General features: G+C 41.4%; 1 protein-coding gene across 8 annotated transcripts in view; it reads left to right on the top strand.

Annotated features, from left to right (window-relative positions):
• Nucleotides 1-26253, top strand: part of HECTD4 (HECT domain E3 ubiquitin protein ligase 4) — a 224645-nt gene that overhangs the window by 131406 nt on the left and 66986 nt on the right. For 7 of the 8 annotated variants that reach the window (XM_050749617.1, XM_050749618.1, XM_050749623.1 and 4 more), the window contains exons 23-44: nucleotides 235-339; nucleotides 1627-1790; nucleotides 2378-2611; nucleotides 4244-4436; nucleotides 4585-4689; nucleotides 5192-5280; nucleotides 5661-5836; nucleotides 8726-8861; nucleotides 8974-9115; nucleotides 9219-9385; nucleotides 12711-12857; nucleotides 13510-13694; nucleotides 15335-15488; nucleotides 16656-16936; nucleotides 17177-17366; nucleotides 18918-18999; nucleotides 20283-20485; nucleotides 21182-21317; nucleotides 22113-22295; nucleotides 23156-23320; nucleotides 23704-23873; nucleotides 25228-25343. In XM_050749617.1, the coding sequence (XP_050605574.1) occupies nucleotides 235-339; nucleotides 1627-1790; nucleotides 2378-2611; nucleotides 4244-4436; nucleotides 4585-4689; nucleotides 5192-5280; nucleotides 5661-5836; nucleotides 8726-8861; nucleotides 8974-9115; nucleotides 9219-9385; nucleotides 12711-12857; nucleotides 13510-13694; nucleotides 15335-15488; nucleotides 16656-16936; nucleotides 17177-17366; nucleotides 18918-18999; nucleotides 20283-20485; nucleotides 21182-21317; nucleotides 22113-22295; nucleotides 23156-23320; nucleotides 23704-23873; nucleotides 25228-25343 (3523 nt within the window). Of the gene's footprint in view, nucleotides 1-203; nucleotides 340-1626; nucleotides 1791-2377; nucleotides 2612-4243; nucleotides 4437-4584; nucleotides 4690-5191; nucleotides 5281-5660; nucleotides 5837-8725; nucleotides 8862-8973; nucleotides 9116-9218; nucleotides 9386-12710; nucleotides 12858-13509; nucleotides 13695-15334; nucleotides 15489-16655; nucleotides 16937-17176; nucleotides 17367-18917; nucleotides 19000-20282; nucleotides 20486-21181; nucleotides 21318-22112; nucleotides 22296-23155; nucleotides 23321-23703; nucleotides 23874-25227; nucleotides 25344-26253 lie in introns of all 8 variants that reach the window. The other variant, XM_050749625.1, reaches the window with a different exon arrangement.

Genomic DNA, 26253 nt, shown 5'->3' with positions numbered 1-26253 from the left:
CTGTGGCCCATTTCACAGATGCCTCATCCCAAAGGCTACCTCGTCAAGAGAGACACTTAAAGGACTGGGTGTCTAAATGAAAGGGAATGGAATTTGAATCAAAAAGCAAGTGAGAAAAGGAGTGAAATATTGCTGTGGTCCTTTTTGAAAGTAACCTCTGAAATTCATTGCTCTTTTGAAAATTGTGTATCTTGTTTTTAAAGTGCATTTCCCACCCCCCTCTTAAATTTTAAGGTGGAAGGAGATACAGTCACCTTCTCCTTTGAAATGAGAAGTGGCCGTGAACACAACACTCCTGATAAAGCCATGTGGGGCTTTGCTTGCACAGTTCGCGCTCAGGTACTTGAATCTAACCACTGCCGTGGACAAAATGTACTATCTGCTATGTGCCTTGATTACATACATCATATTTGCCTTGGAAACAGGGCAGAATATGAGTCACTCTTTCATCTTTCTCTTCTAGTTGGCACTAGTCAACTACTAGCAGCTAGTAGTACTTTTACAGAATAAAACTAGCCATGACCTAATATCAGCTCAGCAGCACAGAAATACATCTATTGATTGGGGCTGCCTCTTCAAAGCTTGGGGAGGTGACCTGACCCCAGCATCTTTCCATAGGGCAAAGAGGACTCAATAGAACTTAATAGAAATAAGCACTTGGATCCTGGGTTTTAAGAGTAGTTAAGCATCCAGCTGAGCATGGTGGCTCACACTTGTAATCCCAGTACTTTGGGAGGCTGAGGCGGGCAGATCAACTGGGGTCAGGAGTTCGAGATCAGCCTGGCCAACTTGGTGAAACCCCGTCTCTACTAAAAATACAAAAATTAGCCGGGTGTGTTGATGGGCACCTGTAGTCCTAGCTACTTGAGAGGCTGAGGGAAGAGAATCACTTGAACCGGGAGGCAGAGATTGCAGTGAGCTGAGATCGTACCACTGTACTCCAGCCTGGGTGACAGAGTGAGACTCCGTCTCAAAAGTTAAAAAAAAAAAAAAAACAAAAACCAGAGTACTTAAACATCCTACTGACCCCTCCAGTTGCCTGATTCCAAAAACGTATTTTAGATTTTGATGTTTCTTAAGCTTAACCACGCTAAGACTCTCCAGAGTGGCATTAACTGCTAGAATGTAAGCTCCATGAGAGCAGGGATCTTCATTTCATTCTCCGATGTATCTCAGGCACCTAGAACAATGGCTGGCACACAGAGGACACCCAGTAAATATTTCTTGAATGAATTCACTGCAGTCATTGACAATATCACAGTTTGAGCACAGGATGGAAGTGAAAAAACAAAATAGTGGTTTATACTTAGGTAGGCACAACAAAGAGGAAGCTATCAAAGAGTCAGGCTTCTTTATTTCATTTATACTATTTATTTGATTTGTACTATTGTATATGGGGTCTGATCAACTATTTTCTCTTCAGAATTATGTTGAGACTTCACTCTGGTCATTGCAGTACCACCATCTAGTCATGATTTGGGTGCTGTACCTATGTTCCCTAGCAGTGATACTCAATGCTGCTCTGTAGAACCCTGTGGTTGGGAACAGTGCAGTGTGGGGCAGCACAGGTAGCAACCTCTGCCAGCGTACACTGACCATTGTGGTTTACCCCTGTCTGCATTGTAGGAGTCTTCGGAGGATGTCTCAGGAGGCTTGCCCTTTCTGGTAGACCTGGCTTTAGGTCTGTCTGTGTTAGCTTGTTCCATGTTAAGAATCCTGTACAATGGACCAGAAATTACCAAAGAAGAAGAAGCCTGTCAGGAGCTATTGCGGTCCAAACTTTTACAAAGGTAACAAAAAGGTTGAATTTGAGCTAGTGTTGCCTGCAAAGGAAAAAGGACTTTATGTGGAAAAATCCTTTTGGTACATTTCCAGGGTGATTGTGCCTACTGCCTGGCAATCTCATGGGTGTCATTGTGTCTAAGAAATAAGATGAAAATTACACCATAGTGCTTTCTGGCCCTTACTTTACTAAATTTAAGATTACATCTTTGAACTGCATAAGCTTTTCTCCGACACAATTATTGTCTAATTAAATTGAATGATCCCCAAGAGGATGAGTGGATGTGTGATAAAACAAACACAGCAAATGTTTATTGTACAATCTAGACAAATGTGTCTGTGGACATTAACCATGTCATTCTTTCAGCTTTTCTGTACATTTAAAAGTTTAATGATTAAATATTGGGGGGGAGCTAGATCCCCAAAGATGGGCTTTCATACAATGCTCATTTTTCTTTAGCTTCTGGAGAAGGTTTGATGAGTAATTAACACAGAATGTGATTCTTCATATGTTTGATGTGTCTGCAAACATCCAATAGCTTTCCAATAATCTTGATGAGAGAGGAAGTGAAGAGCCTCTTTTCTGTCTGCTCAGGTGCCAGTGGCAGGTGGAGGCCAATGGCGTGATCTCCCCTGCCCTTACTCCGAGCCCCTCTCCACTGCCTCTGACCATAGAGGAAGACAGAGAATTCACCTACCCCTCTGATGTCCTCGTGCCTCCTGTTGGAAACTACTTTGATCTGCCTCGGATCAGGCTGCCTCCAGGAATCATGATAAAGCTCAGGGAAATTTCTGGGCGTGCTAGACCTCAATTTAGACCAAGTATAAAGTATGTTGCTGTGTAGTGTTTTACTTTTCCCAGTAGGAAAAAAAGTTTAAACAATTGAAATGGGTGTATTTCTTCTGTGGTATAGTAAATGAAACTTTAATTTTATGTTTACTCTATGAGTGTTAAAATTAACCGAGTCTGGAGGGCCCACCAGGCAGTATTCCAGATTAGGGGCTCTCAAAATTTGGTCCCCTAGTCAGCAGCATTGGCATCACTTGGGAGCTTGTTAGTTCTTGGACCCCATTTTACACCTATTGAATCAGGAGGTCTGAGGATGGGGCCCAGCTTAACAAGTTTCCCATGTGACTGATACATGCTAAAGTGTGACAAGTGCTAGGTTTATCTCTAGTGTTTTGACCTTCTACTAGCAGTCAGCCTCTACTTTACTTTCCAGAGTCTAGAGATATGTGTTTATTTTTGATGCCTAGAGAAATGGTGAGGAGTTCTGTAATCTAGAATGTACAGACTTACAGTTACAAATGTCTGTGGTGTTCTTGCTTCAAGTCAAGTCTGTTTTGCAGGCCTCTGCTCTGCCTCCTGAGGCAGGATTTCAGAGAGAAAACTTGGAGAATATATGAAATTTGAAATGAAAAAAATACAGAAAACACTATTGTTTTCAGCCCAACATCCATATGCACTGAACACTGCAGGCCATAATACTGCATAAAATTAATTAGTGGATAGATGCTGCTGAAGATCCTTTCTTAGCCTTAGCCCTCTTCCAGCTCTAATATGTCTCTAACTGAAAATATAGCAATCATAGAAAATGAAGTCTTTTTTTTTTTTTCTGAGAGGGAGTCTCGTTCTGTCACCCAGGCTGGAGTGCAGTGATGTGATCTCGGCTTACTACAACCTCCGTCTCCCAGGTTCAGGAGATTCTCCTGCCTCAGCTTCCCGAGTAACTGGGATTACAGGGACATGCCACTATAGCCAGCTAATTTTTGTGTTTTTAGTAGAGACGAGGTTTCTCCATGTTGACCAGGCTGGTCTCGAACTCCTGACCTCAAGTGATTCACCTGCCTCGGCCTCCCAAAGTGCTAGGATTATAGGCTGAAGTCTCTTTACTCTTGATTTTCAGCTTTATCAGCCAATGTCAGTTTTATCAGTTAATATACTAAATTATTTGCCAACATAAGACTCCCGACAGTGCCATTATACTATGCATACCTCTTACTCTATTGTAACAAAGGAGGTGTGGTGAATATTTAATATCTTTATATCAAAGCCTAAGTTCTCCAACCTATAAAATACTCTCTTGGGCCTGGGGCATGGTGGCTCATGCCTGTAATACCAATACTTTGGGAGGCCAAGTCAAGAGGATTGCTTGAGCCCAGGAGTTCAAGACCAGCCTGAGCAACATAGTGAGAAACCCCCACCCTAAAATTTTTTTCTCAAATTAGCTGAGCATGGCAGCATGCACCTGTAGTCTCAGCTACTCAGGAGGCTGAGGCAAGAGGATCCCTTGAACCCAGGAGTTTGAGGCTGCAATGAGCCATGATTGCTCCGCTGAACTGCAGCCTAGGTGACAGGGGGAGAGACCCTGTCTCTAAAAAAATTAAAAATAAAAATAAATACAGTATTGAGAAGCTGAGAGCATGGCATACATCTGACTAATTTCCATTGTGGTCACAGAGAAGTAATTCAGCCAGACGTGATGGAGGAAATGGTGGTATCTTGTGTTATTAAACACTTGAACTTGGTTGATGCACTGCAATCTCTAATAAATTTCCAATATCAAGAAGAACATGCTGAAGAATATGATTTATTGTGTAAAATTATGGGAGAGACTTTTAAGAAGCTCAATGCCATGGAGAGACAGCTGCAGGTAAATGTCTGATAACTGTTGGAAATAATTTCTTTCATGGAAATTTAAAGAAATTTAGAATGTGATCTAATTTTTAAAATTACTATTGTGACTAAAATTTTGAATTGTACTTGTTTTTATTTTGCATCTATTTTAATGTATTTATTAGAGTGTTGCAGAACTGGAACAAAAATGGCAAAGTGAAGTTGATGATGCCATGCAGGGGAAACTGGAGAACAACATGCCTTTCTTTTATGATTACCATTTTAATGAGGTGAGCAAAGTGTATGATTTGTCCCTGGGGCATTGTGTGTGTGTGTGTGTGTGTGTGTGTGTGTGTGTGTGTGTAGAGGTACAATAATGTCATTTCCTAAAATGTTGCACACTCCAAAACTGTACCCATTCTTTAAAAGAGGTTAAATGAAAATTGATTAGATCAGCATGCAGTATACAAATAATTACTCATGAGGTTGTTTTTCTAAATGATTAATAGTTTTATAAAGATATATAAGGAAGTTGTCATCATGGTCAAATTTTGCTTTCAAGCCTTAAAAAACAAAAAATAGGCAAAATTATAAGCCCTGAAAGAATTCCCAGAAAGTAGTCAATGCCATTCTTAATCATTAAAATATCAAATAATAACTTACAAATGAGTTTCAAGCATAGAAATATGGACCAAAGGTGGTGGTTTTTCTCTGAAATTTTCTGTTCATTTTAATATATGTATAGTAAAACTTGGTTCTTGCAGATCCTGCATACATCTTTTTTTTCTTTAGAACAAAATGAAAGAACTAGAACTTTTGTGTTCAATGAAGGAAGTCTCCTTTGATGGGAATGATCTTGAAAACATGGTCCTATCACTGAGGTTAGTGGTATTAATAACTATTAAGGCTATTATCACCTTGATGCTCAAAACACATTGTAAAGGTCTAGTCTCTTAATAGATATATTTTTTTATATTGTGAACTTAACTAAATATTTTAGAGTTGGAACTCATTTGGTAAATTGGAAGTTTTGGTTTTAACCTTCAAAAGTTAGCATAGGCATTTGAAACAGAAAAAGAAACCAGAAGTGGCCAGATTTTCTAACACTGTTCCTTGGATGAGGAAACAGGGAAGTAAGTTGATTAGGTTACTTTTGCTTAGTTTCCCCTGTGTCTTCTCTTATTCTTTGTAAACATTTTTTTTAATGGTTGTTTTTGGTAAGCTAGAGAACAACTCAATGCACATCAATCTTTCTTTATAGGGAGAAGTTCCTACAAGAAGTGAATTCTCTTATTCAGAAACCCTCACACCCACTGGCTAAAACAAAGACGTTAGTGAAGAGTTTAATGAACCGAGCCGAGCTTTTGCTGCATGTCACCATCGCGGCCCAGTCAGGCCTCACAAGAAGCATCTCTGGGACCCCTGCTGAAACACCAGGTGCTACTCAAAGATAGCCCCTAATTGGCTTCTGGTCCTACTCTGTTCATATAAGACACGTCAGCTATATTTTGAAAAATTCACTCTTCGGTACTCCAAGAAAGGAAAACAAAAGGAAATTTTAACATATTTAGTTTTGCCTTATACTTTCTCTACAAAGCACTTGAGTGACAAAAGAAAAACAAAGAAATACTTGTATGTCATTAAATTCCTGTAGTCAACTTCTTGTTTCTTTTATATTATTTTACTTTTTGAGACTGAGTCTCGCTCTGTCGCCCAGGCTGGAGTGCAGTGGCGTAATCTCGGCTCACTGGAACCTCTGCCTCCCAGGTTCAAGCAATTCTGCTTCAGCCTCCCGAGTAGCTGGGACTACAGGTGCATGCTGCCATGCCTGGCTAATTTTTGTATTTTTAGTAGAGACGGGGTTTCACTATGTTGGCTAGGTTGGTCTTGAACTGCTGACCTCAGGTGGTCCGCCCGCCTTGGGCTCCCAGCATGCTAGGATTACAGGTGTGAGTCACTGCGCCCGGCCCTGTTTTTGTTTTCATACTAACATATATAATTAGATTTCATAGTATCATATACAATTAGTGAACATCATGAATCTTGTAACATCATTTTTCCCTCTTTACTTGAAGCTGAGTTTGCATTTCATCTTTAGTAATTATGTGGAACCTTGTGCTATGACTTCCTGGGAGTTAACTTTTTCTAGGTCACATTTTATTTATTTATTTATTTTATTTATTTTTTTTTTTTGAGATGGAGTCTCGCTCTGTTGCCTAGGCTGGAGTGCAGTGGCATAATCTCTGCTCACTGCAATCTCTGCCTCCCGGGTTCAAGCAATTCTCCTGCCTCAGCTTCCCAGGTAGGTGGGATTACAGGCACTTACCACTATGCCCAGCTAATTTTTGTATTTTTAGTAGAGACAGGGTTTCGCTATGTTGGCCAGGCTGGTCTTGAACTCCTGATCTCAGGTGATCCACCCACCTCAGCCTCCCAAAGTGCTGGGATTACAGGTGTGAGCCACCATGCCCAGCCTAGGTCACATTTTAATTGTTAGCCTAAAAATGCATCTCTCAGGAAAATCATTGAGTCTTCTTACTTAAGACAGGATCTGTAACATGGCACAGCCCACAAGCATTCATTCTTAACCTAAGAGATAAAATTAAATAAACATGTTCTTAAATGGAAGCGTCCATGTTACATAGCCCCATTGCCCAGTGAGCAGTAGGGAGCAGGCAAACTTGTTTTCATCCCAGCTGGTCATCTAAGGCTCTTCTCACTTGGGATTTGAAGTCTAGGAGGACTCCCAAGGTCTCACTCTGTAATACAGGTTCTCCCTGAGAACTTCAGGGGAAGACACAGGTTTGGGAGAGAGACATGTGCTGAGTGTGTGGTACAATCACATGCCAGGATGGTCTGCTATACACATAAGCCCTTGGTAAAGGTCTTGTATATAGACCTGACCACTTGGTAAGGCTGTTAGTACTGTCCCAGAGGCTCTTGACCTCAGAGATAACAGTATCTTCAAAAATTATATACTTTTTTAATATTTAAGCTGTCTAACCACTCTTAAGACAGATACAAAATGGTTTTCTCAGCTGGGCACAGTGGCTCATGCCTGTAATCCCAGAACTTTGGGAGGCCAAGGCAGGAGGATCACTTAGACCAGGAGTTCAAGACCAGGCTTTGCCACATAGCAGGACCTGGTCTCTACAAAAAAACATGAAAATTAGCCACGCATGGTGGTGTGCACCTGTAATCCCAGCTACTTGGGAGGCTGAGTTGGGAGGATTGCTTGAGTCCAGGAGTACAAGGCTGCAGTAAGCCATGATTGTAGCACTGCACTTCAGCCTGGGCAACAAAGCAAGACCCTGTCTCTAAATAAATAAATAAGTGAAAATTTTAGAAAAATAAAACAAAATGGTTTTTTTCTGCACTTTCTCAACACCTTTTTTCTTAGCTAGTCTTGACGTATAGTTTTATCTTCTTTCCATTTAAGGGTTGTTTTATAAAACAACTATTTCCCTGGACAGGGTTAAGGAGTATGTCTTATAGAAAGACCCATTCAGATTCCAACTCAAGTGTGATATTTATTCCTACCAACTATGATCAAAGCAGAGGTATCATCAAATGACAATAAATCAGCTAAATAAATCTGGGGTTAAAGTGGGGATAAAGGCCATCTCTGAAAAAAATGGATTTGGATGTATTTGAATTAAGAAATTTGGGCCAGGTGTGGTAGCTCACACCTGTAATCCTGGCACTTTGGGAGGCCAAGGTGGGTGGATCACTTGAAGTCAGGAGTTCGAGACTAGCCTGGCCAACATGGTGAAACCCCATCTCTACTAAAAAAATACAAAAGTTACCTGGACGTGGTGGTGCACGCCTGTAATCGCTGCTACTTGGGAGGCTGAGGCAGGAGAATCACTTGAACCTGGGAGATGAAGGTTGCAGAAAGCCGAGATCACACCACTGCACTGCATCCTGGGTGACAGAGCGAGACCCATCTCAAAAAAATAAGAAATTAAAAAATGTTAAAAAAGAAATTTGTGCTTTCTGGCAATTACTTGCTATGTCCTCCTTGCTTTTTAGAATGCTTAGGTTAAAGTGAACATTGATAGCTATGAAATTAAATGAATTTTTCAGCTTTTCTTTGGGAAACCAATTTAATAAAAAGATTTTAATTTTTTTAAGTTAAAATAATTTTTAACCTAATATTTAGGTTAAAAAATTGATGTAAAAACCATCAGTATGCTGTGCTAGCTAGACTGGTGGCTGAACTGTGATAGAAAGCAAAGATACACTTAAACTGTTGGGTAGTTCTGTGTTGCATTTGGCTGTTGTACAGATAGCAGAAATGTCAGCCTTTTAATTCCTTTTTTCCAGCTTGTAAATCAGCTTCTGAAACAAAAGTGATATCTCATGCTGTCAGGCAGCCTGTTTTTCTTCGCAGCATGTCAGCTCCTTCTGACCTGGAAATGATTGGTAATGAAGATTTGGAATTTACTAGAGCAAATCAGAGGTAAATGGCTAATGGCCAGGGTTGGGTTCCCACATGCAGCTGAATGCATTCATCAAAACAAGCTCCCTGAGTGTGTTTCTCGTCTTGCCAGTCTGTTCTATGTTCCCTGTAGGCGTCGCCACGTGACCAGCCACCGCAGCAGCTCCTTTACACTCCTGCAGTCGCTGGCCATTGAGGACAGCAGGGACAAGCCCACCTACAGTGTCCTGCTAGGGCAGCTGTTTGCTTTCATCGGCACCAACCCTGACCAAGCTGTACGTTATGTTTTGCAGGCTCCCGATGAATAGCACCTAACAGCATGAGGGGTCTTGGGGCAGTTAGCAGGAGTCAGGTGTCCTTCCTTCTTGTGCATTTCAGGTGTCCAGCAGCAGTTTTCTTTTGGCTGCACAGACAAGATGGCGGCGGGGAAACACTCGAAAGCAGGCACTGGTGCACATGCGGGAATTGCTGACAGCTGCCGTGCGAGTCGGGGGAGTGACACATCTTGTGGGTCCAGTGACAATGGTCCTTCAGGGAGGACCCAGGTTAGTTGTTTCTGTTAGTTTATCCTGTCCTTTCTAGAATGGTCAGAGCCATTCCAAAGATTATTCCTGGGGCCCAAACATAGGCATAGTATTTGCTAATGTTTTCCTCTAAAATATTTATATAAAAGTGGTACATGATCTTGCAAAAAACTCAACATATTAATAGAATGTAAAACTCTTGGTATTCACCATTTTCTCCTAAATTCCACTCTGTCCATTAAGAGCTCATTATAGCAACCATACATGCATAAGCAGCTGTATAATTCTTCTTGTACACATAAATGTGTTTGTGTATAAATTTTTTCAACTTAATTCAGATTATATTATCCGTGCCTTTCTATATCCACGGTTGTTTTGCTCAGTATGTCTTAGATATCTCAGGTATCTGTTTTCATATCAGTACATATAGGTCTGGTCTGCTTTATCTTTTTTTTATTTGACATAGCATCTCACTCTGTCACCAAGGCTGAAGTGCAGTGGCACAATCTCAGCTCATGGCAGCCTCCGCCTCCCGGGTTCAAGTGATTCTTGTGCTTCAACCTCCCAAGTAGCTAGGATTACAGGCACATGCCACCACACCTGGCTAATTTTTATATTTTTAGTAGAGATGGAGTTTCACCATATTGGCCAGACTGGTCTCAAACTCCCGAACTCAGGTAATCTGCCTGCCTCGGCCTCTCAAAGTACTGTGATTACAGGCATGAGCCACTGTGCCCAGCCTTTTTTTTTTTTTTTTTTAACAGGTTCTCATTCTGTCACCCAGGCTGGCATGCAATGACGTGATCATGGCTCACTGCAGCCTTGACCTCCCCAGGCTCAAGCGATCCTCCCACTTCAGCCTCCCAAGTAGCTGGGACTATGGGCGCATACCATCATGCCCAGCTAGTGTATTTATTTTTTGTAGAGACGGGGTCTTGCCATGTTGCTGAGGCTGGTCTCAAATTTCTGGGCTCAAGGGATCCTCCTGTCTCAGCCTCCCAGACTGCTGGGATTAAAGGCATGGGCCACCATACCTGGCTGCTTTAAGATTTTTAAGAGGTCATAGATATACATTATATAGATGACCTTTTCTAAAAAATTTAACTCATCCTCTACTGATGGACACATAGGTTCATTTGTCTTTATTTCTTTTGTTTTTGTTTTGTTTTTGCATTAACAACCTCGTTTTGCCTATATTTTTGTATATTTCCATGACTGTTATTACTGAACCAATTTCTAAAAATGTAATCGTAGATACTAACTCTGAAGATGGTTTTATAACTCATTTGTGAGTTGTTCTATATGAGTTTCCTATTGGGCTTCAAAGATCTTCAAGTAGAAATAGAAAATGCATTTCTCTACAAGCCCTGGACTTGAGCTGCTGGAGGTGAGGAATTCTGGCCAATAGGCAGAGAGGGTCCAGTGACTGGAGGAAAATGGGTTAATTAAGGCTGAAGTGAGTATCTTGAGAAATCTTGAGATCCTCCCACCTCAGCCTTCCAAGTAGCTGGGACTACAGGAGAGGTCAGACTATTCTTTGGAAACAAGTCCAAAATTTCAGTGGCTTAAAAGATAAAATTTTTGGGGGCACAGTGGCTCACACCTATAATCCCAGCACTTAAGGAGGCCAAGGCAGGAGGATCACTTGAGGCCAGGAGTTCAAGACCAGCCTGGGCAATATAGTGAGACCCTGTCTCTACAAAAAAGAAAAAATTAGCCGGAGTGGTGGGGCATGCCTGTGGTCCCAGCTACTGGGGAAGCTGAGGCAGGAAGATCGCTTGAGGCCAGGAGGTTGAGACTGCAGTAAGCCATGATCGCATCACCCTGCACTTCAGCCTGGGCAACAGAGCAAAACCTTATCACAAAAAAATAAAAAGAAGACAGAATTTTAGGTCTTGCTTCTGTTCGTGATGGGTTCATGCTGGCTCGTGGTAATCACAGAGGAGGAAACCACCACCTCGAGAGCTGCCAGGCTCCTTGTCAGAACTCTCGCTCATTGACCAGACTTGCCACTGTCCAGCCAACCACAGGGTGCCCAGAAAGAAACAGTGAAAAGCCCTCATAATTACCATAGCCTATTTCCAGAATTTAATTTCTCCATAAAACTGGCAACACTATTCCTTTTTCCCTCGATTATTGTCATTTGTCGGAAACTTGAAAAAAAATGTAGAAAATGCCAAAAAATAAAATGAAAATCACCTACAAGTACACCCTCTTAAGGTAACATCTGTTAACGCTTTAATGTCTGTGTTCTAACCATAGATGTCTCCCGTAGTGTTCTTAGTGGTTCTGTAGCACTGCATTATATGCAGTGAAACTTTATATTATATGCTTGAAACTTTAACAAATTCCCTATTTTTGAACATTAGGTTAGTTTTGCTTCTTTGTTTTTGCTATTGTAAACAATACGATGTTGCATGTCTTTGTAGACAAATCCTGATAGTCTCAATTCTAAACTAATATTAATTGGTATAGAATCAGCCCTATATTGTGTTTTTTTCATTGTGAAAATTTTATTTTTTATCAACTAGGCTTTCATCATCTGCTAATAACTGAAGTGGGAACTCAAAAACAGACACTTAGCTAATCCATTTGAGCTTTAGTTGTCTCATTAATAAAACTGCCTTGGCTAGGCACAGTGGCTCAGGCCTGTAATCCCAGCACTTTGGGAGCCGAGGTGGGAGGATTACTTGAGCTCAGGAGTTTGAAACCAGCCTGGGCAACACGGTGAAACATCATCTCTACTAAAAGTAAAAAAAAATTAGCTGGATGTGGTGGTGTGCATCTGTGGTCCCAGCTACTTGGGAGGCAGAGGTGGGAGGATCACCTGAGCCCAAGAGATCAAGGCTGCAGTGAGCTGTGATTGTACCGCTGCACTCCAGCCCGGGTAACAGAGCAAGACCGTGTCTCTAAAAAAATAAAAAAGAAAAAGCACTTACAGTATTCAATGCTACTTAGATTATTGTAGACATGTCTGAAATAACTGGTTTCATGATCAAATATGTTTGGAAAATGTTGAATGTCCTCTGCTTGTAGAGATGCCATTCACTTTACCCTTACTGAAGGCTCTGAAAAGTCTACAGTAGTCTGTTTTAATTTCCCTAACCCAGGATTTCCCAGACTTTTCTGGAGTGTGGACCACTGTTTTGGAGGCACTCCTAAAACTTCTGTCCAGCAGTCTTACATAGTTTGGGAAACACTGAGCTGGATGTTCTCCAAGATCCCTTCAGTTCTGGATTCATCCAGAAACTCTAGAGTTTCTCAAGAGGCCTCTCCTGCTCACATGGTCACAGCCACTGTTCTTGACGTGGTTCAGGAAGCCTGAGCTTTGGTTTCTCTTTCACAGAATTGAAGAACTCACATGTGGTGGGATGGTCGAGCAGGTCCAGGAAGCCTTTGGCGAGACCATGACCTCCGTTGTGTCTTTGTGTGCTCGTTACCCTATCGCTTGTGCAAATAGCATTGGACTCTTATGTACCATACCTTATACCAGGTAAGTACGGAAAAGCCTTTTGTTGTATGTAAGTTACACTGATGTATAGTCAATTAAGTGAAAGTATTTTTAATTTTAAAAATTGGATTTTTTGCTTTCATTATCCGGAACTAGCTATAGAAAACTTTTCTCCTGAAAGACACTTAAGGTTCCTGTGTAAATTTCTTATTATTGAGTTCCTACATGACTAAATGCAGCCATTAGGATTATATTACATTGTGAAGATACAGAGGTTCAAAGAAAAATAAAAGGTCCCTAGGAAATTACTTACATATTTGGCAGGAATATTTTGCATATGCACATTTATTTCCTCTTTTGGGTGACTTAGTTACTAATTTGAAGATGTCAAGCATTCATTGAATCCCCTTAGGACAAAATATATGATTTTTTTACATCACTGCAACATTGAGTTGATTCCATCGATTTTTGCTTTGATATTGTAGATAAATAAATCAGAATTTGAAGTTCCTTGTTAATGAAGGGAATCATCATTATAAGAAAATCATTTTGTGTTTGATTGCACATGGCAGTATCCTAAGTTGTAGGGAAGGAACTACAGCAGCATGTTTTATGCCCCTTTGAACCTCACGTAAGAGTTTCCTGAGTGTTGGTCAGTTACGTTTATCTAGTGTAATCCATGACCCTTTGTCAGGAGTGAAGAGAAGTGCCTGGTACGCAGTGGCCTTGTGCAGCTCATGGATCGACTGTGTAGCTTGAGCAGTCAGACCGAGTCCAGCTCCAGTGAGAAACAGACCAAGAAGCAGAAGGTGGCCACCATGGCCTGGGCCGCCTTCCAGGTGCTTGCCAACCGCTGTGTTGAGTGGGAAAAAGAGGAAGGTGAGATGCCGGACTCCTTTCTAGAGCTCACTGATTTCTTCTATTGGTGTGTTAGTTTATTAGGTTTTTTATGCTAAATGAGAGAGAGAAAGGCTCCGTTAAATGACATGATCAGATGGGTTAAATCAGTGGATGATTTCATGAGAGACTTTTCCTCAGTGTGGTTCTATGAAAACTTACAGCATTACGATGAGACTAAATATCCCCGTACCCTGAAGGAGTACAGTTATCCCAGGAAATTGAGAAGGTATTTTTTATTCTCTCCCTGTCAACACTGCTAACAGTTTCCAAATATATTTTTTAATTAAAAAAATTTATTAGACACAAGGTCTGTCACCCAGGCTAGGGTACAGTGGTACAATCATAGCTCACTGTAACCTCGACCTCCCTGACTCGAGTGATAAGCGATCCCCCAACCGCAGCCTCCCAAGTAGGACTACAGGTGCACACTACCATGCCCAGCTAATGTTTTTTTGTTGTTGTTGTTTGTTTTTAGAGTCAGGATCTTGCTATGTTGCCCAGGTTGGTCTCAAACTCCTGGCCTCGAGCAGTCCTTATGCCTTGGCGTTCAAAAAAACAAATACTTTCTGAAGTGGCTTTTCAGTTGCATTTTCAAGGTGATGTTTCCAAATTTTATTTTTAGTGACCAATCCAAATAAAAAGTAAACCTGGGCTAAGTGCAGTGACACATGCCTATAGTCCCAGCCACTCAGAAGGCTGAAGTGGGAAGATTGCTTGAGCCAGGGAGGTCGAGGCTGCAGTGAGCTGTGATTGTGCCACTACACTCCCTGGGCAACAGAGCGAGACCCTGTTTCAAAAAAAAAAAGTAAATTTGAAGGATAAATTTCCCCATAAGATTCCAGGCCTGTGTATATAACTTGTTTATTTATCTGTTTATTTGTTCACGATGCATTTTAATGTCTTGAGAGTCTATTATATGCCAGGCAGAAGATAAATAAGGCATTATTCCTCTCTTTAAAAATATGGTCTGGCAGGGAACTAGACTAATAAGCAAATACTTATAGTGTAATCAGTGCTACAACTGAGGTGGATAGGAAGTGCAGTGGGAGTGTAGAGGTCCCAGAGACCAGCTGTGCTAGGGATCCAGCAAAGCTTCTCAGAGAAGGTGACATGGGAGTTACTCTTGAAGGATGGAGAAGACTTTCAAGCAGAACAAATAGTGTGTGTAGACTCAGGGATCTAAAAGAGCATGGAAAGTTCAGGAAACAACAAATACTTTTTCATAACTTCTATATGCTTGGGAGGTTCTGGAACTATGGTGAACATGGAAGAATCCAGAAAGGTCTTTTATTATGTTTGGCAAAGTATGAGTTAAAAAATCAAGATGTTTTCATCACCAGTGAAATAGTGATTCTTCACTATCAATCAAAGTATGTTCTTTGATTATATATGGATTAATCATATTCAATTTTCATGAATAGTAATGTTTACTCCCAACATGGGGTTATTTTTAAAATAACTATTATCCTTTTTATGTATAGATATTATCTAATGAGGAGACACTCTTAGATGGTTCATGAAACATTAAGCAAGATAAATGGACAGGGCTCGCCACCCCCGCAGGCTCACCATGGCACCCTTAGGTTTTCACCAAGTTCTTTTTTTCTTTAACTGTGAAGGGGGCTCCACAGAGGCTGTGCACTCAGGTCTGGCCCGGCAGGTGTCCAGCCTTCTCACCAACCATCTTGCCCGAGCCACAGAGTGCTGTGGCAACCAGGCTGCTGGGAATGATGCGCTCCAGGATGTCCTTAGTCTTCTCAATGATCTCTCAAGGTATGCAAGGTCCAGCCTGGAGCTCTGGGAGAAGCTGGCTTTCCTCTTGAACGATTGGGGTTTCTTTTGGTGGTGGTTGTCTTTTCAAAATAGCTAAATTACTAGGCCATTTTGACACACCCTTGCCTCAAAAAAAAAAAAAAAATGGAGGATGAAGTGGTTGAAACATAGTATTTAGTTCTAAAGTTTAAGGATTATTTAGGTGAATAGCTAAATCATAAAATAATATATTATCATTTGCTTTAATACCTTACTGACAGCAGCTGCTAACCTTTCCCATAGATGCAGTTGTATTCATTAACCAAAAATCTTACCCTCATTATAGCAAGATTAAAGAGTAATAAGTCAGGGCCTGTAATTAACTCACTTTCTCATGCTGTGTCTTTAAAAGAAGATATTCTGTGCTGGTTGTATACCCCCTGTGTGAGCCATGAGGCCCATAAAATATCCACGTATGACTGACTGCATGATATTTAGCTTTCTTGGAATGTAGCAGTTTTAGCTGTGGCAGATCCTAGAACACTGAAGGCTGTACAACACTGTGTGATAGCTTTGGTCTTGAGGCACTCATTAAGAAAGAATAAATAACATAAATTCCAAAGAGAACTATTTACAAGTTAATCTCTGTTTCCAGATCCAGTCATTCTCCCTAGCAATCATTTATTATAGAATGCTTCTCCCCTCTCCCATAACCTGGTTTACCAGGACCCAAGCCCCCATTCTATCTGTAACCTCAAGATGGTAGATAAGCTTCTGTAACTCATGGAAAATTCAGTCTTCACTCTGAAGGCTCCTGTGTATACATGTTAAATAAATTTGTGTGTCTTTTTTCCTATTAAAAAAAATGAAAGAATAGATGACAAACTGAAAAGCTTTTAGTTTGAGTTTGTAAGTCTCAGTGCTCCATGAATCACTCTGAATTTAGGATTTCAAGTAAGCATCAGAGACCAGAAAATATTCAAAAATCTTTCTTTTTAAGTATTAGTGTTGTTTGGTTTCATCAAATTTTCCAAAATTCTTAATTCTTCACAGAAGCATAGTGCCAAATTCATGTCTTCCTCATGAAATCAAATTTCATTAGTTTGTTTCATTCAGAGAACTCTTGCTTCTGAATGTCTGTAGATCAACATTTCTAGCACTGTTTACCTTTTCTTCCTTTTTTCCCAGGAGCCACATAGGTAAAGCCATCCTGAGCCAGCCAGCTTGTGTGTCCAAACTCCTCTCCCTGCTGCTTGACCAACGCCCGTCTCCAAAGCTGGTCCTTATTATTCTCCAGCTGTGCCGGGCGGCGCTGCCTCTGATGAGCGTAGAAGACTGTGGAAACGTGGAGCTCCCACCCTGGAGCTACTCTGTCCCCTCCTTAAACAGTGAGCAGGAGGATCCCAGCGACCCAGCTTCCAAGATCGCCTCCTTGCTCTTAGCAAAGCTGGCAGATTACGTGGTTCCAGGTGAGAAGCTCCTCAACAGGAGAGTAGCATGGCAGTGCAGCCTTTCTGGGCCCAGTCAGGTCCCCACTTGCATCTGTGCTTCCTGTGATGAAAGACTGAGTGACAGAGAAGGGAGTGGGGACAGAGGAATAGAGAAGGGGGAAGAGAGATTCCAAATCCCAAACCATTATTTTTCATTTTAGCAGAGCCGCCAAAACACCACTGCAGTTTTCCTGAACGAGCTTTGTTTTTTACTTAAAGGATGTCAGACAGTTCTTTCTCCAACCGCTTCTGAACCTGACACCACATTGACAAAAACCAGTCCCAAGAATTCCTTGAAAGGAGATAAAGATCCTGGAGAAGAGAGTGAGGCTGTGGATGGCAAGCTCTCGATATTTATCCACAAGCGGGAAGACCAGTCATCCCATGAAGTCCTTCAGCCGTTGCTAAGGTGACCGTAATGATTGTGATAGCTACACGTCCTCAAGCACCACCCATGTCACAGGCACTGTGCTAAGTAAGCCCTGTACATGTATCGACTGCCTCGGCCCTCTTTACATCCCTTTCAGGTAGACACTGTCACTGTGATTCCTGTGGTGACACAGAAAGAAACTGAGGCAGAACTGAAATGCAGATGTAGTCCTCTCTGACCACAAAACCCAAGCTCTGAACCACAACTTGGTGCTGTCTCTCTAAACACAGCTGAGAGCTAAAGCCATGTGGACAATGTATTATTGTCTATGGGAAGTCTCCAGTGTGACTTGGGCTTTGAGGAGGAATAATGCAGTTTGATTTTTAGTTATTGGCATCCTTCAGCTGTCGGTAAATTTAGGTAAGCTCCAACTCATTGACTGTGATTTGGAGAAACAAGAGACACTTTTTTAAAACTTTAATTGGTTGAAATATGAAATGGTATGATTACTCAAGCAGGAAGTAAAAATATAATCATTGCCCAAATACTACAAACCTGCAGGCCTTTGTTAGTGGGATCCAGGGCAACAGGAAGGCTTGCCACATAGCACAAGGGAATTCAGAGCAGGTATTTATGTCTCAGATGGAAGAGGCCTCTCTTTACTTAAATGCTCTGACAATGTTGTCATCCTCATAATTGAATCTGCTGTCTGCCATTATGGCAACTGAAAATATTAATGGGACCATGGTATAAACTAAGCAGGATTATGGCAGGTCAGGGCTTACATGAGGAAATCTCCAGGAAACTTTCCTGGACATTGCAATGCATCATAGTACAAATCTGGTGAAAAATTTTTTTTGGAGAGCCAAGTTCAGGAGGCAGGGGAAGCTGAACTGTTAGAAAGGAAGATCCAGTCATTTGCCAATCGATCACATTTATGGTGTCGTTAAAGTTCCCTCTCCTTGGGGTTTAGATGATGTCCTCAGGCCCTGCCCTTGTTCTGGGTTCATGTCAGTTTTTCATTTTGTGCATTATTTTCATCTGGATTTCTAGATTTACTTACAACTCTAAAAACGCTGTTGTTTTGGGCCCTAAAGTGCTATAATTAAGCAGTAATAAATGATTTCCTTTTTGAAAAATTGAGTCTTACTGTGGATTTTAAAAGCTAGTGTTAGAGGGCCAGGCATGGTGGCTCATGCCTATAATCCTAGTGCTTTAGGAGTCCAAGGCAGGAGGATGGCTTGAGCCCAGGAGCTCGAGACCAGCCTGGGCAACATAGCGAGATCCCGTCTCTTCAAAATATACAAAAATTAGCCAAACATAGTGGCATCAACCTGTGGTCCCAGCCATTTGGGAGACTAAGGTGGGAGACTCACCTGAACCTAGGGAGGTCGAGGCTGCAGTGAGCTGTGATCACGCCACTGCACTCCAGCCTGGGTGACAGAGCAATACCCTGTCTCAAAAAAGAAAAAAAAAAGCTCATGTTAGTGTATAATAGGGCCTCACCATGACTGGGTGGCCCCATGACATGCAGCCCACTTTTGGCAGTGCCTGTAAGGTGTGCTCTGCTCTCTGCCTGCCTTTTTTTAGTAGTTCAGAAGGACGACCTTTCCGACTTGGTACTGGCGCCAACATGGAGAAAGTTGTGAAGATGGATCGAGACATGACCAAGGTAACCTCATGAGGTTAAACTGATTAAACCCGAAATTGTAGAGTATTTGTCATGCTTTAGATTTTCAGAACAAATTAAGAAAAGAAAAATTAGTTCAAGTTCCAACGAAGAGGCAACGTGAGAAATTGAAGTCAGTGCCTTAATTGAGGCCATTTTAGTAAAAATCAGTTTGTCAAAATCAGAACTTTTAGTTTTGACCTAGAAATTTTTTCTTAGCTCTTTTAAGAAAGTTTAATAGTTTAAAGTTGAAAATAGTTTAATAGCCTAAAAATAGTTTGAGATAGGTGAGATAGTTGAAAATAGGTGAAAGGTTGCTAAGAAAATAACAGATAATAAGAATTACAAATACCTTATTAAAAATATAAAAATATGCCCAGGCTCACACATAATCAAAGGAAAGGAATAAAAACAATAGTAATACATCATTTTCCATCTGTCAGACAAGTAAAGTCAAGAAAAATTAATAATAGCCTTTATTGTCAAGGTGAGGGTAAATAAAGTCTCAAGTGTCCAGGGAGAAACACAGGGTGTTCTTCACAGTTTTGTTTGAAAAAACAAAATAGGCCAGGTGCTTTGGCTCACACCTGTAATCCCAGCACTTTGAGACACCAAGGCAGGTGGATCACCTGAGGTCAGGAGTTCAAGACCGGGCTGGCCAACATGGCAAAACCCTGTCTCTACTAAAAAATACAAAAATTAGCCAGGCGTGGTGGCAGGCACCTGTAATTCCAGCTACTTGGGAGGCTGAGGCAGGAGAATCGCTTGAACCCGGGAGGCGGAGGTTGCAGTGAGCCAAGATCACACCATTGCACTCTAGCCTGGGCGACAGAGCAAAACTCAGTCTCAAACAAAACAAAAACAAAAAATAGGATCCACGTACTCATAAACAGGGGATTGGTTAAGAAATTATTACAGTCATATAATGAAATGCTGTGCAACTATGAAAAACAATGAGATAGATCTCCATGTATTGATATGGAAGAGTCTCTGTGATATACTGATAACTGATAAAAGCAAAATGAAAAGCAGCCTGCATGTCGGGGCCCTCTGATAGGTATGCCAGAATTTGCACGGAAGTGATCTAGATGACTAACCATTATCTCAGCCTGAATGAGGTCTGGGATGTCTATGGAAATTTTACTCTCTACATATAATATTTTATGTTTGAATTTAAAAAAAAATGAGCGTGGATGGCTTTGGTAATTGAGGGGAAATAGACTTGAAAAATATAGTGCTGGGAAGAATGAAATGAATCTTCTCAGCGTCTTCAACCTCACCCCTAGGGTGGCTGTTGTGAAGTGATTACAGAAGAGGCTGCAGCCGCCCTGCGGAAAGCCACCAAGTGGGCACAGTCGGGCCTCATCGTCAGCATTGGGCCACCTGTAGAGTCTATCAACCCAGAGGCTGTGAGTGGACTATCCACAGGTGACAAAAAGAAAACTGCCCAAACTTCCATTTGCCGAGAGAGGAACTCGGAGCTTGCGAGGTAAACCTTCCACAGGTAGAAGCTATCCACACTCATCTCAGGTTTACTTTGTAATGGGTTTGTTTTTCGTATTTTAATTTTCTACCATCCTCTTAACTTCTTGGAAATGAGGCCTCCGTCTGCTGTAGTAGTTGCACTCAAGGTACAGCCTGGAGTACTTCAGAGAGTAATGACTATCCAGGTAGATCTGAGGTTGTCATGAAAGAATAGAGGGATGCTCCTGGCTGAGGGGACATTTATAGCCAGAGGATTCTTTTGAGTAGTATTAAAAAACTCTGGTCTTGCTACCTTTATTTCTTGCAAATGGTACATCTCCACTGCGCCAACTGAACACACACACACGCTTCTTTCTAGGAGCAGAAGCAGCAGTTAAGTGTTACCTCTGTGAAGTTGGTTCGAGGTGTTTTGTGCTTGAAAGCCAGGAATAGTTGCAATGCAGTGTCTTTCCCTGATCCTCATGGCTTATAAATAAAGTTCGAGGTCCATTGTTTGAGGCAGTTCTTCAGATACCACAAGGAATATGACACAGTGATTTCTTCCTAATGATAATGCAGCTTCTTGTTTTCTCAGTCAATGGAATCCACTTTTTCTTATGTAAATAGAAAAGGTTTCTGTCTGATGGTAACCCTGAAAGCCACTTCCCTGCTGTCTTAATCATCACTGGGCACTGACACTTTTTCCTGTTGACACTTGCAGGACTGATCCCGTGCGTCCCTTCATCAGTGGGCACGTGGCAAACAGCATGGCTGCAGAAGTGATCGCCTTGCTACATAGCTTGCTCATGGCACCCGAATCAAATGCTGCTCAAATATGGACCACAACAGCAGAGAAGGTTAGCACAGTGTTGCTACTCAACTGAGAAAGTAAGAAGTAAGCTAATTAGAGTTAGAATCATACCCAGCAAGGGACATTTTAGTCCATATTCGTCAGATATACCTGTTAACTGACTTTCCCCTGGAATTTGCCTTGCTGTAGTAGTTTCAACTCTGTTAACCTATATCTCCTGTCACTGCCAGTTCTCATTTTGCAGAAGATAGGACAGTATTTTCCGGGAAAGAGTGACAGGCCTTGTTTCTCTTCTTCTTGCTTATGTTAGATTGGTACTGACATTAGGAGATCATGCAGCACTGGTTTATTGGATTTAAGCGTACTCGCTAAGTCCAAGGAGGCCTCTGTGTGATTTACACTGCCTGAGTGCCCTATTAGTAAGTGATTCATCATTACAAACAGTATCCCAGTTGCCTGAAACTACAGATCTGTAATCAATTCCCGCTTTCCACAGCTACTCTTCAAGTGAACCCCTTATGACATGTCCTGAAGGTAATTGAGTGTTGACAAGTGGACAGTATGCTGGGATGGTTTTCCTTCAGATAAATGATTGTTTCATTTTAGAGGTTTTAGTGACATGATGTTTTATTCTCCCAGTTGTGTATTTCCAGTTTTGTCCAGTTACATAGACAAATATGGGCAAATGTCATTGGCCATACCTGATAGCTTTTTGGTCCCTCACATGTCCAGAGTTCTTTCAATACATGGGACCCAGGCCCTGTTGTAGACACTTTGTCACCCTTGGCATCAAAACAACCAAAGCTTTAACTCCTAGTGCACGGGCTGCTTTTATATTTAGGTTCTGTCTCGAGCACTGATGTACATTCCACAATTGGGGAAATACGCAGAAAGCATTCTGGAAAATGGCAGCAGCAGTGGCAGGAAACTTGCCAAACTTCAGAGAATTGCCCGCCAGGCTGTTGCTGCACTGTGTGCACTTGGAGGCTTCAAAGAGACAATCAAGATAGGATCCGAGGTTCAGGTACCAACCACCATTTTCCCCAAATCATTGCTTCTCCCATATATATAAGCATCCATTGGTTAGCTGATCATCTGTAAGACAAGTATTATCCAACCAGCTGGACAAAAAAACCTGTTTCTTCAAGTTAAATAAGGAATCTGAGAAACTCTTGAATTCAAATCCACACTGTGCCGCACATCATTCAGATATTAATGCAATACTATCTTAGGTTAACTGCAATACTTGTGTCCTGTAGTGTGATCAGTATCAGTCTTAGAATTGATGATGGAATTAGAATGGAAGGAAAAGAGTGTCTTCTTGCAAAAATTTATTTACCGTTAAACAGCAGTAACAAGTTTTTTGTTTGCTTTGAGACAGAGTCTTGTTCTATTCCCCAGGCTGGAGTGCAGTGGTGCAATCTCAGCTCGCTGCAACCTCTGCCTCCCAGGTTCAAATGATTCTCCTGCCTCAGCCTCCCAAGTAGCTGGGATTACAGGCACCCACCACCTTGCCCGGCTAGTTTTTGTATTTTTAAGATATGGGGTTTCACCATGCTGGCCAGGCTGGTCTCGAACTCCTGACTTCAAGTGATCCGCCTGCCTCAACCTCCCAAAGTGCTGGGATTACAGGCATGAGCCACCGCACCTGGCCTAGCAGTAATGAGTTTCTGTTTGAGAGGACAGCACATTGTGATCACCTTGCAGTTAGGTTTTAGGGCCTATAATAAGTCATGTCTAGGGATTGGTATCTGCTACGCTGGTAGTATAAACTACTGTAACGCCAACAATGGCAACTATAAATTTACTCTTTCCTCTTGTGTCATAACACAGCTGCCCACACATCAGAGCTGGTTGGTAGTGCTAATCTATCTCTGTCTCCAGGTTTTAGGTAGAGGAATCTCAGGAAGCATTGGAGTAGTGGCTTCTATCAATGAACAGGAAGGTATAGCTACAGTCAGATTCCCACCCATAGACTGTAGAAAGACTTCGCAAGCATCAGACACATTGACTATTCCATTGTCTAGACTTTGTGTTCCAAGATCAGAGGTAAGGTGATTTTTAAATGCTTCGTAAAATATCTGCCAATGGTAACTGTACTGTAATGAGTCTATGCACATGCTCAGTGCAGAAGCACAAATGCTTGGTTGTCTTAAATTGTACTTGCGATGTATGTTTATATATTGGTTATAGTTATTTAATAGTAATGCTTATGTGAAAATTTTCATCTAGATGACCAAATTCATTTCTTTGTTCGTTAGGGCTATTGTACAGTGTATTTTTAATTGTTTTGATGTGTTTTGCAGTTTTCTGTATGGTGATTTTATTTTTTTAACTGAAAATTTAAGAACTCCAGATAATAATAACACCCTCATTTCTTATAAACTAACTACTTGAATTTAACTTTTTGCCATGCCCCCCACCGCCATCAGGCATTGCCTCTTCATAAACTGTCCATTACTGAGAAGGTAGTACAGGCAGTCCAGTCCATGTTGCTTCCTCAGGAGGGAAGTCTCTCTATTCACACCTCACTTCCTGCAACAGGAGATGGGTCAGCTCCTGTGATGGCAGTCGTTCGGCTCCTTGCTGAAATAAGGACAAGGTGAGTACCCTTCCCATGTTGCTTGATGTGCTGACGTGGTGCAAGCTGACAGAAGAAGGGATCCTTGGTGGGCCCCACCACTCCCAACTTAATGAGTCCACAGCTTGAAGCTCACACTAAACTGAGCAACAATAACCATTCTTTTACAGTTTTTTCCACAGTTCGTTGCATTCCTTAATTTCTGCAATTTTTGTTGCATTCCCCCATGTCTACACTTCAAAATAAAGTTTAGCTGTTCACCTAAGAAAATAAACATACAAATGAAATGTGATGTATGAAACACATATATAAGGCCCCACTGATTTGCTTTGTTAAATAGAACTTTGTTCCAACACAGGAATATCTCTACTACCTTGAGGCAGGAGAATCGCTTGAACCCAGGAGGTGGAGGTTGCAGTGAGCTGAGAGTGCGCCACTGCACTCCAGACTGGGCAACAAGAGCAAAACTGCATCTCAAATAAATAATTAAATAAATAAAATGATTCAGGCCACATTGATACATATCTGGCCTATCACTTTCCAAACTGAAGATGGGAAACCTAGGATATGCACACAGGGGTTGGTGTTGGTCTTTTCCTGCAAATACATTTATTTAGCATTAAATAGCAATAACAAGTGTCTCTTTTTGACAGTGGAACAACTTTTTTTTTTTTTTTTCGACACAGAGTCTCGCTGTGTCACCCAGGTTGGAGTGCAGTGGCATGATCTCGGCTCACTGCAACCTCTGCCTCCCCGGTTCAAGCGATTCTCCTGCCTCAGCCTCCTGAGTAGCTGGAATTACAGGCGGGTGCCACCACCCCTGGCTAATTTTTATATTTTTAGTAGGGATGGGGTTTCGCCATGTTGACCAGGCTGGTCTCAAACTCCTGACCTCTGGTGATCCACCTGCGTTGGCCTCCCAAATTGCTGGGATTACAGGCGTGAGCCACTGTGCCTGGCCAACAATGGAACTTCTTAGAAACTTCTAGTATGTATTTTGCATCAGGTGAGAGCGATCACCATACAGATTTTCCCAGTTTTTGAATCCCTCTTGCTTCCCTAGGGCACAGTTAGGAAAAGCTTTTAAGAGACAGTGCTGATTTCTCACCCAGCACTTTGTGTCTCCATTTAGTGGCGATGGCAACCATTTTTCTCTTTTCCAATTCTTCATGCAGTGTCAGCAGTTACTGTGTGGCAAAAGAGAAGTTATTTATATATTTCCAAGACAGTCCAGCTCAGAAAAAAAGCAAGAAGAGTGGGGAGTTTGAACCTTGTAAACTGGGGGACAAAATTGATTGAAATGTTTTTCACAGTTGACTTTTTTAGACAATGAACACTGATGACTTTGAAATATTGTAAATCTTTTAACATTAAGAGCATGCCTGGTCATGGCCCAGCTTTTAGAAGACAGCTTATTTTGTGAAGAATTCATACAACAATGTCCAGCAGCTGTTGAAGTTCTTAACCTGGTAGCCCAGGAATGCAGTGCTGGTAAGTACCTGAACTTTCTTTACCACCCTGTTTTATTGAATTTTCTCAGCACTTTTGCAATTTGATAATGGCATGTTAAGTGTTTTCATACACACACGTCAAAACAGCTGAGCTGTAAGGACAACACCTGTCACAACTCACATGCATCACAGACCTAGAAATGTAAATAAAATGCTTTAATCTGTACCAGTTAGGAAATCAGCATTTTTCAATTTAGCTTTAAGACCATCTCAGAGTGTTTTCTTTTCTTCATTCCTATTGATTTGTTGCATTTATTTACCTATTAGAACTATAATATTTAGGAGCTGTCCTTAGGCCTGGCGTGTACATTTTGACTGTTGTCATTGGCTACACTTGAATTCCCAGTCAAGAGTTTGCACTAACATCTATCCTGGCATGTGGGTGTGTGTCTGTGTGTGTATGGAAAAGTCTAAACAAATAGCAAAATTGAGAGACTAGTATAATGAACCTTTAGGATTCCATTATCCAGTTTCAACAGTTGTCAACTCATAACTGATCCTATTTTATCTGTGCTGCAACCCCTGGAATTATTTTTAATCCTAGATATTATTTTATTTATAAATATTTTAGCATATGTCTCTGAAAAATAAAGAATCTTAAATAACTACCACACCATTATCACCTACCTACATTATTAATAGTAATTTTAAAATATTATTAAGTATCTAAGCTGGGCATGGCAGCACGTGCCTATAATCCCAGCTACTTGGGAAGCTGAGGCAGGAGGATTGCTTGAGCCCAGGAGTTTGAGTGCAGCCTGGGCAACATCGTGAGACCCTGTCTCTAAAAATATGTGTATATACATATCTAGTCAGTGTTTAACTTCCTAATTTTCCCATAACGATCATTCTTGTTTTTACATTTATTTATTTGAATGGGGATCCAAATA

The sequence above is a fragment of the Macaca thibetana genome, chromosome 11 (genome assembly GCF_024542745.1).
Source record: "Macaca thibetana thibetana isolate TM-01 chromosome 11, ASM2454274v1, whole genome shotgun sequence".
In the NCBI taxonomy this organism is placed as follows: domain Eukaryota; kingdom Metazoa; phylum Chordata; class Mammalia; order Primates; family Cercopithecidae; genus Macaca; species Macaca thibetana.
This window is presented reverse-complemented; position numbering and strand designations above follow the sequence as displayed.